Here is a 20,184-nt window from a genome sequence, read left to right as displayed (position 1 = left end):
GAAATCTCATAACGACGATCCAAGTTAATGGATGCGATCTATTACCTCTAAATTACTTATACACCAAAAATCATAGAATTTACATATCTCTAGCTTATGTATCAAATGATCAAAAAAAAGAGTATGCGTATATATAATTTAAATTAACCACAAAAACTCTTCTGAGGTTTACACTTGTTACATTTACATCCAATAGTTTGTAAAATCTACACTTGCATATTTAACGACGTTAGTAAAATTATTTCTTATCTAAAAAGTCAAAATTGCTCTTAATTGGAGAGGAGCATACCCATATTTTCTTATATCCTTAGATGATTATTTCACTTAATGTTATTTTGATCATTTTTAAAATATTTTTGATGTAGCAATTGAGTCTCATTTAAGATTAATAGTTTGACAGACATTTTGTTAAGTTATGGGTTAAAGTATTAGATAAAAATAAACTTCAAAAGAAATAAACGTAGATCTTTTAAACTATTAGATCTAAGCATCATTTATTTCTAATTTTTTAAAAAAATTATAATTTATTCTCTAATTTAATATTATTTAACTTGCCCAATTTTTTGATGCATAAGTTAGAAGTTTCCGAATCATATGATCTTTTATATGTAAGTAATTAAGAAGTCGTAAATCACATCGAGTGACTTGGATCATTGATTTAAAGATAATGGTCCAATATGCATCTAACTAGATTTGAATGAAAATCCACACTAAATTTGACTGAATATAACCAAATCTAGCTCTCTCTCTCTCTCTCTCTCTCTCTACGCACATACGCATACATGCATATATAGATATAAATTTAGATATCTATGTGCATACATATATACATATGTAATGAAACCAGTTGTGGTATGTATGTATATATAAGCACCAGTGTTCGAATTAAGGGAATTTTGAGAGCCAAATCTTTATTACAGCTGAAAGACTCAGAGGATTGCAATCGAAGACTCAAAAAGTCTTTTGACAACTCATACGGTGGCTGCTTTCCGATCAAGTTCAATTAGTGAAAAATGATTCACCTTCCTGAAAAAGACATCAGTTCCTCCACAATGGTTTTGCTTTAAAATAATTGGGATTTCTTTTCATTTGCACCAACTTTAAGCAGCAGAGATTTCTTACAATCTCACAGGACCTCAAGACGCTACTCCTTTCTCATCCGAGAAAACTCATTTTGTTTGAAACAGAGCCCATATTTAAATAAGATTTTACAATATCCAACTCAGTTTATGTGCTTCGCCTTTCATGTTGATATAGATGCGGCCTTCAACTTTCTAAAGCCCAAATCATCAACAAAGCCAGATTTCAGAAAGATTGCAGTTTCAGGCACTCTCAGCTGGAATTTGAGGCAAACATCCCAACACCCCGCTAGATTGCAGTGTTTATTTTCCTTTTCTCCTCCTATCCTTGTCCCTTTCTCTGGTCCTATCCTTGTCATGATGATCATCCTTCTCTCTACTCCCACTCTTCTCGCGTGACCTCTCTCTCCCACTCTCCTTCTCGTGTGACCTGTCACGGTGCCTATCTCGATCCTTGTCCGACCACATCCTCTGTGGACTGCAGCTCTGACTATGACTGCGACGGCGCTTCCTTGCACTGTCACCAGCATCAGGTCTCTCCTTCCTCTCCATAGATGTCCTTTCTGCAATTTCAGAAGTTATGAGGTAAAAATTAGAAGAATTCTAATGCACATGGCTGCTGCAACGCCATTAAAAGGAATCCAATGCAAAAACTAACATATATTAGCACTTTCTTTAGAATTAAACAGTCCAAATTAAAAGCAAGGAGCACAAACTCCAAAATAAAACTTTACTACATTTTCTACTTCTATTAATATTTGACTATTTTTTGCTATTTAATGTAATTTTCCATCAAATGATTAGAAGTTGCAATATAACATCTTCAATATATTCAATATATATTGATGGATATCAGAATATAACTGAAAATAGTTAATCATTTTTCTCACTCACCAGATGGATGCTTGTTGATCCCTGAATCATCAGTAGAATCAGACAAACCAAACTCCGATTGAAGTCGTCTTCGATGAAGCGCAACCTTCTTTTCGATCTCATCTTTACTTTGATAGCCCTGTTCCTCAAGAGATTCACGGTATTCCATTACAGCAACTTCTAAACGCCTTAATTTCTGTCTGCAGGGGAAATAACATAACCAATTAAAGACTCTAGATTATCATTTTAGCAAAACAAACTAAACAAGCCAGGTATTTTAATTTTCTAGAAGCATATTCCAACCTATATTCTTCATTCATAACATTGTCAGGGTGAGTATGAATGCCGGCATCAGTAGTGGCATCTAACTCATCAGCCTTTCCAAGATTACCAGCATCTTCACTCCCAGATGAATAACTCAATCCCAAACCTGGAGGACTTTTCTTATCTTCATCATCACTACCATCATCCTCTCGGCTCCATTTAGATGCTGGTAAAACTGGATCGGATTTTCCTTTCTTGTTCATAACTGCCTCATGCTCAGGTGAAACAGAACCTTTTCCATGTACTCTAATCACTTCCCCACCATACTGACTTGATCCGGCTGAGCCCAATGATTCTGCTTCAAGATTAGGTTCTCTACGTCCAGCATTACGGGCATTCCGGCCACCCTCATCTCTTGGATATTTACGTAAATTGCTTTGTCCATACTTTAGATCATCATCTCGTTCATAGCCTCGCTCCCGTTCTGCTTCTTCCAGATAAAGCAATCTGGCAACCATCATCTCTCTACCACCGCACAGCGACAGACCATTGTGTCTGCAGCGCCTTTCTAGTTCAGCAATAGGAAGACCTAGTAGCTCCTTCATGGCTGCTGCCCTTCCCATTGCCAATTCACCATCTTGGTTAAGCTTACCTCCATCATAAGGAGCATCTTCATAGCTCGTTTTATTTTGAATCTCCGGTGCATCACCACATATCGAATGGAAGGGGATGACACCCGCATTGCTAGATCGAAGGAAAGTTGCTCGCAGCCCATTCAAATATGCATCTGAAAAGAGAAACCAGTCTGCCCATACTTGAAGAACTTTCATAACTCTTTCCTGCAGCCATCACAAGCAAAATGCAACATGCTTCAACATCATCAGAAACGACAAGCTTATGGCTTGACAAAGATCTTGAGTTACCTTCAGAGCTTCGGCAGTGATCCGTCCAGTGATGCTGCGATACAAATCATTGAAGCTCTCCACTATGTCAGGCAGGGTTGCTTCAAACTTTGTACGATAGGCAGAAGCATTCTTCACTGGGGCACTACTGTTATGCAGAATGTCAGATACCAGCATAAGTCTTGCAACCTTTGTTGGTATAGGTGTCTCTTTGAGTGTCAAAGACTCGGTAAGAACCTCAACTATCTGTGGTACCTCAAGCAAAACTCAAAGGGTTAGCACAACAAAGAGTTGCAGACCCTGAAACAAAAAGGACAGTGAAAAAGACAAAAAGCGTAGCATAGCTGTGGAGCTAAGCTTATTGATCGTGAAACACAAAGATCTTATTAGTTTGTGCAAAGGTTACAGTGAGAATGACATCAAATTTGGATCTTACAGGAAAACTACAGGAAAACTAGTCAAAAATATCAATCAGAAATAAACTACTTAATATCAACCATAATATAAGGTTATCTTTACCTCTCCAGCTGCATCAGCATTATCCAAGGCAAACCCCATAGCTTCTTTTATCTGACTCCTCTCCAAAGTCAAGGCACGCAGCATATCCTCAAATTCATCTCGCTGTGCATCTGTCAATGCTCGCTCCAATTCCACACGCTGGAACCATGAAAATGAATAAATTAATTAGGGAAAGAATTATTCTCACCACGTGAATGAGAGATAAATTAAGCATGGCCCATCTTATCATGTACTACATTATCTGCAACTCACGGACAGAAGAAAACAATTGCTATAATCCGTTCTGATGTGAAAGCTCACCCTGCTTCTACCAGCTGCAAAAGTAGACTCTTTTTCATGCTCAGGACTTCGACTAGGTGGCAGAGAAGGAGGAATCCACCTAGAATTGAGAACAGAGGTTGCATTAGAAAAGAAAAAAAAATAACAGCATATCAAAACCAACTCAGAATTAGAAAGCGGTCATGATGTCCTACAGATTTCACATCGCAATACAGCAAAATTTTGATCCTAACAGAAGCCTGTGTCATGTAGATAACAGCAATAAGAAACAGAACCTAAGAATGTAGCTTACCTTCCACTGCCTGTAATCATGATGAAGGGCTCTGTTCGCCATCGCTGAAGGGTATCACCCTACAATGTCGTAGAATACAGTTGAGTTTCTCAAAAGGGTGATCAGCAATATCCCTTCCATGACGAAAATTCCAAAGAAACCACAATATAGAACATAATGGCATAAATGGAGGAGACAAGTCCCTTCATAAAATCTTTCCGGTTGTTTGATGGCAGCTTTAGATGCATTAAGTAGTTTCGGCTTGCAAACCCAATATACTGCCACTGCTCTTGTGCCTTTTCATGGCTCACATCCATAAACTTCATTCAAGATGCATTCAAGGCTTTTAATGCCAAACCATTGGAGACATTTTAACTTGTCATCCAGCCATCATCGTGGGGTAAATATGATGGGAAAATGCATCAGAACATCAATAGGACGGTGCTAAGCACATGAGAATGGGCTTTATTCTTGACACTCCATCATTCTTGTGGGACACCAGAGTTACAACATTTTGCTGGACTATGAAATTGAGCTGAATTTACATCCCTTTAATTTTGTAGACCACGTTACTGTTTTCTAGAGAAAAAAAGAAAGAACCCACATGGTGTTGTTATTCAGGCACAAAATCCTATGAATTTAATAAGTGGAAGAATGATTGACAAAATTCTTGGATACATTGAATTTTGACGTTGTTTAATGAGGAAACCAAGGTTTACTACAACACCATTGTAAAGGTCCACAAAAGGATATGTTCCTTTTGACTCCTGACATACATGGATGCTATTACAAGTGAAAAAATTGCTGCAATATTGTTTGGGATCTAGAGGATTTGATCATGGCTAAATTGTGAATTAAGTAGAGAAGATTCTGGCACAGAATTTTATTCAATCTTCACATTTTGGAAGTCAAACAAATTTTAAGTCACTATTAGACAAACTAAGCATGACTTCGAGGAAGCTCTACCAAGTAAAAATGCACTACCTCTTCTTCTGCAAGGGTTTTACCTACTCTATGCCTATTGATCTTTTGGTGTTTAAATTACCTGGATAATGCTAAAGTAACAGTGGAAGGAACATTCTAAGTAGAGGCAAAATAGTGAGAACAAGATGTACAGCTAAGAAAAAGCAATATAAACCTGAGCAAAGGAGTAAAGCCTCCAGACATAATACGTATGCTCTTTTGATCTAAGATCAAATAAGAAGTTAAAAAGTGAATTTCCACGGCCCCTCTCCATTACAGCTTGCTCAAAAGCACATCCACCATCAAGAACATGCAACGCCATTGTGTCAATCACATGTCGTAGGTGATCATCATCTGGAGGTACAACTACTATATCCGGGACATTTGGAGTAAGCACCTAGAGAAACAAGCAAAAAATAGAAATACATAAATGTATAATTTATGTGAGAACAAGCAGATATTATGTGAATAAGATAGAAAGTTTAAAACAACATGTAAAACCACCAACACTGACACAATTTCAATAAACCTTCATGAGGTGAGTTGAGTTCCAGCCCATCAACTCAAAATAGCAAAAAACCTTAAAAACCATCTACACTATGAGACAGAGAACAACAGTATACTGAACTCAGAGGCACAGCAATCAGTTGGAGATAATTCTAAATATAAGTAAAACAAGAGTTCATTCAAACGGATGCGACTAATGGAAATTTGTTTACGTTGGCAGATGAATAAAACTACCAGTCTGCAAAAGCATTGTAATTTCATGGGCTCATGAAGAAGCTGTCACATTATGGAGATTGGAACGGACATCAATTAGTTATGGGGACTGGATTTGATACTAAAGGAAAATATTTTTTTCATAATCCTATGAAATCCACTATATATAATCAGAGAAAAAGGAAGCAAACAATAACATTCTTTCCCTGATTAAATAAAACTTTGTTATTTCTCAAGAACTTCTACATCACAGTATTCTTAATAACCTTTAGTAGATATGATCAATAAAGTATTAATCATAGATAGTTAAGCAAGATGACAGCACCCAAAGTAATATATACAAACACAGGTCTACAGAATGATGGCTATTTCAGCTTTATCAATAAAAGAATGAAAACAAACTAAAAGTGTTAATGAAATGCATTCTTTGTTTTCTTTCTACAATGTAACAACATGATAACCAATTATAGTTACAGGCAACCACCAATCAGACAAAGTATATGTGACCGAACTTTAGTTTTCAGTGGCACTAACCACTGAAATATGTAAGCTGTCAAGTATTAACTCAACTATTTTATGTTATCAAAGGAACCTTCTTCATATTAAGGACCACAGTTTTTGTCAAGCCCATGATTTTTGCATATACCATGAGCATTATCAACCACAATCTACCATAAGTACTGCTTGGGAAAGTCTCAAAAGGAATGTATTGCTCACATAAAATGACACCCTTCATTTTCCTGTTAGAAAGTTAACAACAAATCAAGCTTTAAAAGAAACAGGCATTAGAACATCTGCAGATTTGGTCCATGTTTTTTGCATATCCCATTAGCATTATCAGCCTCACAACTGCCTTAAGTAATGCTTGTGAAAGTCTCAGAAGGCATGTATTGACCACATAAAATGATACGCTTCATTTTCCTGTTACAAAGTTAACGACTAATGTAACTTTAAAAGAAACAGGCATTATAACACCTAAAAACAGCCCTGTAAGGGAGAGATTTCTTCACTAATCTCTCGTCACTAATAATGGTAACGAATATGACCTATTTTAGTATTGCATCATTTTGAAGTTGCTCTTTTTATTAAAACTTATCTGACTAAAAATTGTAAGTGCTTGCTCCACTTTTGCTTATATTTAGACACTAATCTAGCCAAACTTTTCTTAATAATATTAATTACCAGTCAACTAGATCATATTTCAATAAATATTCAGTTATCAAAAACTAACACATTATGGGACATGCCAGACCAACCTCAGGTATAGAGCAACTATGTGAAATTAGTCATCTCAAGGAAAGCTGATTCATACATCTTAGAACCACCTCCTGTAGTACTCAATCAAGAGTTTGCTTCAAGTTGATAGGACGATCTGCAAAGCACTGTCTACTCTACTGGTCTTTTCAACAGCTTCCAAGGGCGAAAAATCAAGATATACCTACCTGGGTATCAAAGTGAATTGGTTCGGGGACATTGTTATTTTTATGTTCCACTACCCCATTCAGCAGCTAATAAGCATTACCTTGATTATAATTGGTGCAATTATGCACATCACCTTTATCCTAGTACAGCAGAAAAGAAAGTCAACTAAAAATAACCCAAATTTTGCTTAGAGTGATTTTAGTAGATGCTCTTAATCAATTAAGCTAACCACCATTACCTTTTAACTTGTAAGTACATACAAAATGATTTCAGAAACATAAACATCAACATATTATATCCTCGTGGCCCACAAGAAGCACAAGAAAAAAAAAATGCTGCTACCAAAGCACATTTCCATCACACAAGAATATAAGGAATAAAAGGCATAGAATGCAAAAAAAAAATATGTTATTGATTAAATGTCCTCAAAGAGCCAGTAGCATCCTTTTGTCAAGGACTTGTGCACTATGATTTAGGATCTAAGCAATAGCAAGCAAGCAGACAGCCAGCTAAGCAATCCCATGCAATCATGGTTATTCACTTCCATTATTTCTGAACATAACCATCAAGCTGGCACTAAACCTTAGTTCTCAATTAAGTGAACAGTTGTACAACTATAATTCTCACATAATATGGAGCAATGAATTGACAACTTAACCATTCGTTTTCACTACACGAAAAACATTGCAAGTATCTCCAACCAACAACAGGTTGACCATATCTACAGGCTACTAAAATTTTCTGCAAATTTTAGCAAAACAGACATTAACAACAGGTTCAAAAACATTCTCCATGATCTTGCGGATGCTCTAAAGTTTGACAATCCAGTGGATATAATAGTTTAAAGGTCACGAGATAATTTCACAGAAATAAATTGATGAAAGTCCAAAATCAGACGTTTAGTAATTATAACAGCAGATTTAATTTCCACTTTAGCGAAAATTTTGTGCTGAATTCAGTACATATGAGCCAAGGCAAGCCTCATGGGCACATTGTCAAGTTAGATGGTTCAAAACTTCAAAATTGTATGCTCTCAAGTGACTTTGTCAAGTAAGGACTTCACTAACATATATTGGACAGACTACGTTTAATTTCTAGACATCAAATTTAATACACATCAGTCCATTGACGTCCTACGCTCATTAAGGACATTAGGTTAGATATAAGTGTTGTAGTGTCCAGATTTAATTACAGCCACAATTTTCAGAATATATCCAGCTCAAAATTCAACCAGATTTTACATTCACTTGGTTCACCTGTGGACAAACAGGCTTAATTCTACCTCCTCCTTTTGTCATCTTATGATGCCAAATCCTATTATCTTGATTTCTGCAAACGCCTGTGTTGGGATGGATCAGTATTCCACGTTAATCTAAATAGAAAAACCTGTCCACATGGCCAATTCACTACATACAACTTCAAATATTTAAGCAGGCAACAGATTTAAATGTGAACTGCACTGAAAAGATAACTGGATTAAAACGCCAATGTAACTTAGTTTCAACAAACTATGAATTATTGCCTAAAGAATATTCAACAAAAATTAAAAGAGTACATTGCTGTAAATTATTTCTCTTTTGCGTAGAAAAAGTAGTTTCATTTCATAGAATTGGCTATTAATCAATAACAGCAACTGTAAGTCTTGCAGTAATTACAATCCAATGATGAAAAGAAAAAGCTTATTAATGTATTTCTCAATAAGTCAATTAACCTACCAGCTCCGAGCTTTGATTGGTAACAGAACTAACTGGTGCACCATCAGGACCAGATATAATCACAGTGCCACCCTGCCATTTACCACAATGAAAAATATATTGTGTCATTAGATAACAACTAAGCCACTTGAGTGAAGTGAAAAAATTTAAAAGAACAAAATACTTCAAAGAATAATCCCTTGTAAAAAGTAGATGCAAGTCTAACAAAAACAAGTACACAAATAGGAATTCTCTTTTCTCCTTTCTTCAAAGGAGAACAAAGTACATTTACCAAAAAAAAACAGAAGAAGAAGAACAAGGTACATATAACTAGCACAGAAGAAAGTCAACCAACCTCCTTATTTCTGATGGCCATGTGCCCAGGTGGGGGAGCAGGTAGTGCCTGTGCTGGAAGAGCCACAGATTTACCCCACCCAATCTTCAACTCATATTCATAAACAACTACGCCTGAATAAACAATTCTTAGTAATGAGACTTTGAAAATGGAGATTCATATTCAAATTGGAGGTTTTCACCTTCTTGCCTAAATGATTTCAGCAAAACACAGTGCAACAAATGAAGGACAACATTTAACAGTAACCAGCAACAACAGCTGCTCCTTCTAGATATGTCAACATTGAGAAAGAACATTAAGAAATGTCGAAAAACAACTTGTTGCTAGGCATGCGTACCAGAGAGCCAAAACATGGTTTCTGCATTAAAACCATCCATTGTCTGCCAAATAGCAATGCCAGGTAATGCAAATATACATCATTGCGGCCACATATCATTAGCTTAACCTAGCACTAAAACATGTCATAATGATTGCATATAACGGTAACATCAAGGGGAATTCAGAAGACTAAGAGCCATGGTGCAAAACAATTTTAAGTACAAACCACTAGCTTGTTAACATACAAGAGTTAGAGGTATACATTACTGAAAAACCAACTAAAGTACTGCTGGAGAGAAATAAAAGCAATAAAGTTACAGTTGTACACATTCAGCAGGATATGATGCTAAAATGTTAGCATAAATGTTTCCCTTCCTATTTGCCACACTTTTCTCTACCCAAATTCCTGTCATTCTCGAGGTGCAGAGAGCGCACAGACAGTTCAGATGGTGAAGGACTAAAAATGATCACTTCATAGGGTTCAAAAAAAGTAAGGCAAAATAAATTTGTTAAAGAAAAGAGATTATTGTAATATGTTATTTCTCAAAAAATTCTTACATGTTGAATACTTGACGAGCAAACATGTTATAAAAGCAAAGCATGGTATAAGATACCAGAGCGAACCGCCTAGTCCGGTCACTATTATACCATACTAACCACGAACCATGACGGTTTGTGGTCTCAGTACAAAGTGGGGCCCAAATCGGTATGAACTAGACCATATTGGGCCGAAGCACTCAAAACCGAGCAGTTCCGAGTGGCTCAGCTCAGTAAGGGCCTGATTTGGGCCTGATTAACCCCTCCTTAATAGTTGGGGGAAAAAGGTCACCACACCCTTTTCTCCCTCCGCTTCACTCGTGAGCAAGTGAGGAGAGCAAGAGGAAAGGAGAAAGGGAGGAAAAGAGGGCAGGACAGATCCTCATCTCTTCAAGGTATTTTCCTAGATTCCCTCTTCTATTTTCTTTTTTCAAAACCACGAATGGGCAAAAAATGAAAAATGAAGAATGCCACAATTATGCATTTTGGTTGTGATATATCGTAAATCTTAGTCACATCTACACAATGGTATAACTTTCTAGATTTTTTTAATATTTATTAGAATTTATTAAAATATATTTTTTACAAAAAATAAATAAAAAGCAAAGGAGATGTTAGATTCAAAAAATTGGTACAAAGCTAGAAGTCTAGCATACTATCTCATCTTTTTTGACAACAATTTGATAAAATTTTGGTACATCAATTAATTCTCGAATAAAAGCACAACTTTGAAGTAATTCCTACGGCCAGCCAAGGAAGCAGAGCCAGTAAAGGCAAGAGAACCAATCGAGGTAATCTACCTATTCGAGCTAACAAGAGAATCAAGGATGTCGATCGAGAAACTGTAAAAAGCCAATGCCCCAAGTAACTTAGGCAAAGAAAAGAAGAAAGCAGATACAATTGGAGAGAGTGGAAGAGGAGTTAGTACACAACAACTCCGAAGACTATCAAGCCCTTCAATAAGGGATTGCCTAGGCCATCTCGTGATACAAGCAATAATGACAATGATGTTTTGAGTGATGATGCATTCGATGGTCAAGATAGAGAAAATGGACAAGGAAGGAGTTCCCTTTGCTTATTCTATTCATTTTTAAGTCCCAATTTGAGTATAGAATGCATGATAGGACCACGGGCATAAGTCAACGAAGGACACCATAGTATACAAGAGGAGAGGACCCAGAGGTGATGCATAGGTACCAATCTGCTTGATAGAGTGAAGCATCGAGTGGAAATCCTAGACGCATTAGGATCCTCTAGTACTTAAGCCCATTATCCTACGCCAGATCACAGCCTCTTGTGCCAAGTTATGACCCCTATGGATAAGTGCCATCCTCCCCAACCTTCGTCAGACTATGGATTAAAGCTTGCTCGGTCCTTTTTAGATTTCTGCTACCATACCCAACAAAGCAACAATATCAACATGGCCATCCGATATGGACAGCCTACCGAGATCCTAGATAGGCACAACACCAAGGTTGGAGTCAAGTCCCAACGCTTGACTATAAATGTGACCTTGACGTGTAAAAGGGGCATTGACGCTCAACCTAGAATTGAATATACGCAAGCTGCATTTCCAACTTCTGATATAAGTATTTTATATTTTCAATTTTAAACTTAATTTAACATGTATTACTTAGTCACACTATTCTTTAGCTATGTAACGTAAGAAATTAAAGTATATTACATTTAAACATCAAAACAAACTCAAAACTGGGTACAGGTCAATACCGTATAGAACCAGTACCATAACATATAGTCTCCCACCGGTATGCAGTCCAATACCAAGACTACAAACCTTGAAGTTAATCCTAAAAGAACAATTCAACAAAAGAGTGACCAGAGGTCTGGGAAGTAAATTTGAAGGCGAAATTAGATGTGGAACTACAAAGAGAGTTGTTACGAGATTTTCAAATTAAAAAACATTGATATGACATGCCAAGGACCAGAGAAGGTAGAGCTAAGAAAGGTAAAGATTAGGTATGTTACAAATTCTAAATACATATGAAGCCACTGCAAATCCAGAAATTACTACATATGCAGCATATGATAATTAGTAATATTGGTAATATAGTAGAAATGTAGAATAAATATACCAAACTTTACAGGAATACAAAGAAAGACATCAGGGGAAAAATCAAAAAGAAGTACACAATTGTAGGAGTAAGCAGACAACATCCAGAAATTCAAGTAGTGCAAATGAGATGGCTCGCATGGTTAAAGGAAGGCTATAGCACCAAACAGGTAAACTACTGAAGGTGTATAAAAAGTTACTGGGGAAATTATTTAGTATTGTTCATAAGCTCCTCTCATAATCATGTCCAAGGGAGCTTAACTGATTAAAAAAAATAAAGAGAATTCTAAAATTGAAACATCCAGATGAAAAAATAGGGCAGCCCAGAGCATATGGCCCCTGCAGTCTAAGAAAGGTCAGATGTACATAGCCTCCACCCATGTATGGAGAGGCTATTTTCATGTTTCAAACCCGTGAGCTCATAATGGAGAAACTTTACCAATGTGCCAGGGTTCACCCTCAAAAAAAAAAGAAGATCAAAAAGAGAGTTCAATTAAAGATTAACAAAGCAAGTAAGAGTTTAGCTTTCCACCTCACAAAACCCATGAACTAGTCCATTACAAACACAGACATTCAGTAGGAGTTCTCTTCTAAAGACCTTGTTCTAAAAGTGGCTATAGGCAATGAATCACACCTCCTTTTTGTTGTTTCTATCGACCAACTAAATTTTCTTATTTAGAGATTATTGTTTTAAAAATCATAGTTTACATATAAAGACACCTTTTATGGTACCCAGTAGTGGTGATGGAGCCCATAACTATTGTAAATAAATGGTCATATTTATGGCATGATACTTCCATTCAATGTTTATAAAATCGGCCCAGATCGGCCGGTTCAACCGATTTAACCGGGAACATGTCTTTTGTTCGGTTTGGCTCAAAGGATATCTTAAAATAGGTCAAACTCAGTCAAACGTGGGAGAATTGGATGAACCGGATTAGATTAACCGATCCAATCCAATTCTCATGAGCCAAACCCCAAGCTCCCCTGTTGTTCCCTTTACTCCGCCCACCTCCACACCCTCGATGACCACCACTGCCCTTTCCTCTCCACCTGGCTCTCCGGCACCAGCCCCACCCTCGAGTGCCCCTGCACCGCCCTCTCCTCCCCCGGCCACCACCCCTCCATCATTCCCGCTGTCAAACCCTTAATTGTCGATAAGGAAAGCGATGTTTGGCTCTACATCAGCGATGAGGTGATTTGCATCTAGTGCCATGTGGCCACCCTCTCGAAGCCCCTTTCAACAATGCCCTACGTCAGCTTCACGAAGGCCCAGCGGGAGCTCATCAACTTCACCCATAATAGCATCTCCATTCCAAGGGTGAAGGCCCTGGACGTCTACAGCCTCACTGCCTTTCTCGACGACCCTCCCCCTCCCCCCCCCCCCCCACTGTCCTGGAGCTCCTCTCCTCCAATAACTTTTGCATCACCGGCCAGACCAACCGATCAACTTGCCAGATCGACCTGAGAACCAGATAGCTTGCCAGTTCGCTATTTGATTCGGTTTTAAAAACATTCATTTTGATATTTCGGGACATGAAAGTGTACTATCAGTAAAGGCATTATTGAAAATAAGCTCGTGATTCCAAAGGCGGCAAAAATCAGACCATGATATTAAAAATTTAAAGAACATCTCACTTTATAATTACAAATTTTGTTACAACAATCAAAAAATTTCAGTATGTTTTGTGTTCAATGCGTAGATAGGATTCAAATCCAGAAGTAGCTCTTGCTTAACCATTACAGCAGTGCAGTTGGAGCACGTCATCAAGCACCATGATTTTCATTATTAATCTTTTGTAAACTATTATATCATATATTTAAAGTACGACATACTGGTCAATACCAATGCATGCCAGACATCTGTACCGTATAAGTACCGAATCAATAAGCAGTACAAGGGGCATAATTAGTGTCAGGATGCCAAACCGACCCACTATACCGAGTGAATCGACCCCTCCTATCGAGTGTACCAAGTACCAACACTATACCAAGATGGAATCAGTATCGAGATGGTCAATCTTGCTTTAAATAATTGCCTACACCCGTGAAAACACAATTAGGTTCCACTATCCCATTCTTTTTCTTAAGAATTTCATATAAGATTGCTTTATCTCGAAGATTATTTGAATCAACTTTAAAAAATTGACTATCAATCATGCAATCATTTATTTAACTAATCACCCTAATCATTGTTTCAAAAAAGCATCACTCTAATAGTTAGCTATTCACTCTTCAAACGAGCATTGGAATCATGTAAGTCATACTCCTTTGTGCATAAATTAAGTAATGCATCATGTCCAACCATAATACAAATCATTGTGGGAATCAATTGAAGAAAATCAAGCAATGTTCCGAACAATCATTTTAAATACCACGAGAACAGGATAGTTCAAGCAGTACATATTGTCCCATCCAAAAAGGGCATCATCGTCAAAACAGGTTAAATCAAAGCATCCGTATCGAGTAGGATTAGTACTAGTACCTACCAATATAGACCCTGCTTCAACAAGTATGATACATGGACTATGCATTTGGCCAAAACTGTTCGACACCGACCAATTATAAGGTACGCCATCTCGATACCAGGCCCCATATGGATACCACCCTATTGTTATGTTGGTACACCCAGTCCGCGAGCTGGTTTGACATACCGGCATTCGGTACGCCCCTCATACCACGTACCGGTTTGATATCAGTATAGTATGGCACACCTGTAAGGTTCGGTACAGTATGATGTACCTTGATATGTTGTCTAGGGACAAGGGGGCTAGTGTGGTATCCAAAGGTGCCTTTAGGCATCTCGTTAGAGGCTAAACCCTTTCTTTTTTCCCAGGCCATGAGGAAGAGAGGGAGAGGGTGAAGAGAAAGCAGGGAGAGGGGAAGCAAGAGGAGAGTGGAGGATCTCGACGGGGAGCGTTGATACTGTTATTGATACTCTAGCATGATACCGAATGAAAACACAATTTAAACACACAAAAAAAAAAAGCAAAATCACCCCAATACCCATATAATGCATATAATAAAAAAAAACTTAAAAAATAAAAACAAATAAAAATTGGTTTTTGGGTGTCCTGATATGGCGACCAATACCCCAGTACCATGTGTGAGTATGGGATTGATCGATTCCATGCCATTTTAGCCAAAAATTGGTTCAAACCCTAGTACATGTATTTAAAACCTTGTTGTGAGGACTTGAAGTATGGTCTCGATGCCAAATGAAGATTGGATATAAGACCGGCAAGATTGAATGGTGGAAAAGGCATCAAATATAAATGTAGTAGAGAGTGAGAATTTGATCATGGTATTTCTCAAGGGCACACCAACTTCAAAAAACAATCAATATCATTCCCTAGATGATCACTTGGCACGATGGCAACATTTAACAACAATCTTTACAAGCAAGAGGATTGGTTAGTACTAACTTTATTGTTATCTTATAAAAAAATCCATTTACTTTTCCTCATCACATGGGTTTTTCTTCATTCCTTTTGTTAATCACTTCATATTAAAGTCTCATATCACTAGTTAGAAAATAAAATTTGTGGCATCTCATGTGCAAGAGAAGCAGAACTTTTTTCAAGATTTTTGTAATGTTTCTAGGAAGCACAGAGTACAACTTGGATAATTGACTGTTCCGACAGATGATTATATATATATATACATATATATATATATATATATATATATATATATATATATATATATATATATATGTCCAATTCACAAAAATAAGTATAAAATAAGTATAAAATAACTATAAAAATAAGTATAAAACTTTTCACTAGTTATTGTTCACAATGATTTGTAATGAAATCAGCTTTCTGGAATCCACATCAGAATCAATCCCTGTATGCAACCAAAGCCTTATGAAATGAGAAGTTAGAAAGAAACTATCTTATAATTTAAGTCATAACCCCATCAAATGCCAATTGTTAGCAGCCCATTACCGCTTAGTGTAGCATTAACATCAATAGGTAGAAAGATCAGCAAACCTTGCATTTCATCCTTGGCAGCTTGTCCATCAGCTCTGTTCATGAAAGCAACAAAGCCACAATTTCTCTGCCTCCTCCGTTCCTCTTCAGTTCGAGGCCACATTATCTTCACACTAGCAATGGGTCCAAACCTCCCAAATGTTCTCAAAAGAAAATTTTCATCCACCTAACATTATTCAGAATGGTGTGAGTTGTTTACATTCTTGAACCAATAAAAAAAATACTTGTAACATAAAAAAGTGATGAGAGCATAATCAGACCTTTGGTGAGAGGTTCCCAACATACAAGTTTGTGGTTTGAGGATCCCCATCATCAAATGATCCTGGAAACTTTCCACTTGGATCAAAATCATCTGGTAGCTCATCAAAACGGCTAGCTGGCTGCAGAAAGAAATTTTCCAATAAAAACATATCAGAACTTTGTAAAGTCTAAAAACAAGCTTCTCAGAAATTTAAAAATATATATATGCTAACAGGTCTGTACATATAACTGCAACATTAATTTTAGAAAAATAAAAAAGTTTAAAAGAAAATTATCAGCTGTTCAGATTTTAATATTAAGGTTGCCTCTGTAATTTGTCGGATCTGTTGAGTGCAAGTGAAGACTTAAAAGTAACAGCTTTTCTTTATAAAAGAAATATATTTACAGATTTGAAGTGGTTCCTATTGAAGTCTTGATGACATTTGATAGTCAACATATTGCAAATCTCATCATAAGAATGGATTGCCTGGTTCAAAATTAAGCTACATTAATTCTGACAATAAACATCACATCTCTGTCTGTTTGCTTTAATATAGTTATAGTCAATAAAACAATTGTCTTTTACCCACTTTTTAGAAAGGGAACATTGGGAGTGTGAGGGTGGGTGTGGGGGTAGGGATGAAGAGAGATGGGAATGGGCCTCAGAAAGGAGCATCCCAATATATCTTTATTCTCAAGTACGATTTTGGGGAAGCAACTTCGTTTCTATAACTTGTTTTCCTTGTTTTCTTCCTCATCAAAGGAAATACCACTTTAGCACTATCAGATTGTCATAATTATCTGTGCCACTTGGACACACCCCTTTTTTAAATTTCTGGAAGTGCTGCAACTTTCAACATACCTGGATGCAACAGGATAGGACACAACATGTCTGGACGCTCTATTTTGTCGTGTCTTGCTGAAACCAGCTGAAAGTTGCGTCTCTTGGCATTTTTTTCGGAAATGACATGCAAGGGACTTAATTTGAAGTGCCGGACACTTTAACTTTAGTGTCATATTCTTTACAGAGTAATAATAAACACCTTAACCAAAATGCCAGCATGTTTATTTCATGAAGTATCACAGTTAGGCATCAATTTGAGTATCAAAATACATCCTGAGTAACCTTAAATGAACCCAACAAGTAACTCAAACAACTTGGAAACTGCAAGCTCATGGCTTCCTATTATTTTAGTTGTTAGACAACATTTATAAGTTGGAGTACACATTAGACATTAAATCTTTCATAAAATATTTAACAATTCCAAAATCAATGATGGACCATCTACATCAAAGATTCACACCATTGATCTTATTCTACATCTCTAAAGCACCTCGAGATGAAAAAATGAGTAGTGCCTGTTGTGCTAGCATGACAAAATACATGATAGGACATTCAAATTGAGAATCCACTTTATTGACATGATCTAGACATCTCAAAGTATGTATAGATCACAAATCAAAATAATTCCATATTTAGATCACAACAGAACATCATATCATGTTGTGGAAGCTGTCCATTTTTGACTCAAATAATAAAGGTCACAGTCCATCCAAACATATGATTTATAGGCATTTTTAGTAGTGTGGATCTCCGATTTGGAGGGTCCATCACTTATTTTGAATCGCTAGATATTTTACTAGAGATTTAACATTTAGTATATAGTATAAGTTAATCTCTAAATGTGTATGCACATATGTCATGTCACATGCTGAGACTTTTGGAGGCTGCCATGTCATATGCTTGCTGCTACTAATCGCTCCTTTTCCTGGTCACCTTCCTCATATCCAATCACTTCCAATAGGGCAGTTCAGGTACTACTTCTGTAAATTTCCACAATTCATGGGGATCATAACTAAGGTGGGACCTTACATATTCATATACCTGAAAGGCATCCTCTAGAGACAGCTAGACTGAGATGGCTAGCATGGTCAACTTGGAAGAGCAATTTAAGCATTTCAGTTTATGTTGAAATGGCCCAGGCCTTTAAACGCTAACTATTAGACCCTAGAATTGATCCAATAAAATACATACAAGCTCATTTATCCAACATGACTATGCACAGAACAAGCCAGTCTAACCAACAGTTTTAGGTCCACGGATCAGATATGGTTTGGGCAAGCTTGACCTGCTAGCAAGTTTGGATTGGGTTCAAATTTATGAGATACAACTCTTATCGTCATTCTACTTTAAATGCTTCTATTATAAAATATGAACTCTTGGTTCTATTGCTTCTAAGGGATAATAAAAAGAGAGATGCACCAACCACAAAGGGTAATGCACTTATAAAAAGCATAAATGAAGGTCTAAGAAAAATGGAATCAAAGCCAACCATCAACCATAACCCCTATCCCAATATTTGGCCTCCCCTCCGCATCTCTCCTCTTCACTGCCAGCTCATCACTTCCTACTTTACCCCTTTCATCTCCTCTCCCTCATCTTCATGCTAATACATTCCAGCCAATAACCTTCCACCTTGGCTCAAGCCAGCTACTAAAACCCCCCCACCCTGTTAAGCCCTACAGCAGCCCTGCAACAATCATTCAGTGTGCATCCACCACATTGCTGGTCATCTTTCCCCTATCCTTTTCTTCCACTCCTCTCCTCTCCCTTCATTACAGCTAGCCCAACCACAATTCCGCTTCCACCAATACTGCAGCACCTTCACCCCTACCTAATATTGCTAAGTAGTAAGTACCAACTGTCATGTCAAGCCTCAGTGCTGCACCAGCAGCCATTAATGAGCCACAACATTCCATCAATCACCTTTGCCTACTCTTTTTTTTTCCTCTCCCCTCCTCTCCCCATCTCTTCCTTGATTTGGGTAGGTGGGTAGGATCTGGTCATTGTCGCCAATCATCTAGCAGGTTCAAGTTAGTCCTTGTCCAACCGATCAGCAGGTTGGGCAGGTCCAAGTCATTGCTGGTTTTGCTCATTGGTGGATGTCAAGCTGACCCAAATTTTACAACAGCAAATGCAATGTCACCACATCTTACTGTAATTGTGCCAATTAACAAAATGCTACATCTTAAAACTAGTATAGAATGATATAGGCCCAAGAAGTATGCATGGTAACATACAAATGAAAGGTGAGATGGCCAGCTTGGACCATACTTTGCACCAGAAAACATGTGACTTGCATATGGAAAAGCAACAAAATTGCAAAAAATATGTGAAATTCCTGTGCTTGTGTTACTACCTTCTTCTTGGTAAGAGAGTTCAAGGAGTAGGAGTCGGTTATCTTGGTAGCTGAGTGTTGGTTGTTTTGTCAGAAAATAAGTTTCAAATGAGTTTTACTCAAGAGACGTTTTTTGGATTATTTTCTCTCTTTGGAATTCTTTTTTAGCCTGTAATTTTTTGTCTTTTTACCGAACCCTTAACATTTCCATCTGCTGGTTGTAATACACTAATTTCTACTTCTTATCATACCATAAAATTCTTATTGACCTGCTTCTGCAGTTCAAAAAATAGTATGATAGCAACTACTTACAGCAGAATTATCATTGTGACGACCTTCTCGCCACTGTTCACGTTCTTGATTACGCTTCTCCCTCAATTCTTGTTCAAACTTCAACTCCTCCAAAAATTTATCAATGGCTCGTGTTTTTCCTTTCTCCTTCTCCCTTGGCTTCTCCTCCTCCTTCTGCAAATGAAACGAATTGCTTCAGAGATAATAATGTG

The 20,184-nt window shown here is 37.2% G+C and overlaps 1 protein-coding gene across 2 annotated transcripts in view; it reads right to left on the bottom strand.

Annotated features, from left to right (window-relative positions):
* Nucleotides 1–1,056: 1,056 nt before the first annotated feature.
* LOC103717313 (protein RRC1-like) overlaps nucleotides 1,057–20,184 on the bottom strand; it is a 35,201-nt gene continuing 16,073 nt past the window's right edge. For both annotated transcript variants that reach the window (XM_088703038.2, XM_088703039.2), the window contains 13 exons: nucleotides 19,994–20,146; nucleotides 16,523–16,642; nucleotides 16,263–16,428; nucleotides 9,342–9,454; nucleotides 9,008–9,079; nucleotides 5,326–5,547; nucleotides 4,209–4,267; nucleotides 3,938–4,016; nucleotides 3,638–3,775; nucleotides 3,140–3,364; nucleotides 2,256–3,055; nucleotides 1,974–2,152; nucleotides 1,057–1,642 (listed from right to left, as the gene is read on the bottom strand). In XM_088703038.2, the coding sequence (XP_088559164.2) occupies nucleotides 1,383–1,642; nucleotides 1,974–2,152; nucleotides 2,256–3,055; nucleotides 3,140–3,364; nucleotides 3,638–3,775; nucleotides 3,938–4,016; nucleotides 4,209–4,267; nucleotides 5,326–5,547; nucleotides 9,008–9,079; nucleotides 9,342–9,454; nucleotides 16,263–16,428; nucleotides 16,523–16,642; nucleotides 19,994–20,146 (2,586 nt within the window). In that variant the 3' untranslated portion in view covers nucleotides 1,057–1,382. The remainder of the gene's footprint in view (nucleotides 1,643–1,973; nucleotides 2,153–2,255; nucleotides 3,056–3,139; nucleotides 3,365–3,637; nucleotides 3,776–3,937; nucleotides 4,017–4,208; nucleotides 4,268–5,325; nucleotides 5,548–9,007; nucleotides 9,080–9,341; nucleotides 9,455–16,262; nucleotides 16,429–16,522; nucleotides 16,643–19,993; nucleotides 20,147–20,184) is intronic.

Source organism: Phoenix dactylifera, chromosome 8, assembly GCF_051530095.1.
Source record: "Phoenix dactylifera cultivar Ajwa chromosome 8, Ajwa_hap1_PhDact_Kaust_v1.1, whole genome shotgun sequence".
NCBI lineage: Eukaryota > Viridiplantae > Streptophyta > Magnoliopsida > Arecales > Arecaceae > Phoenix > Phoenix dactylifera.
This window is presented reverse-complemented; position numbering and strand designations above follow the sequence as displayed.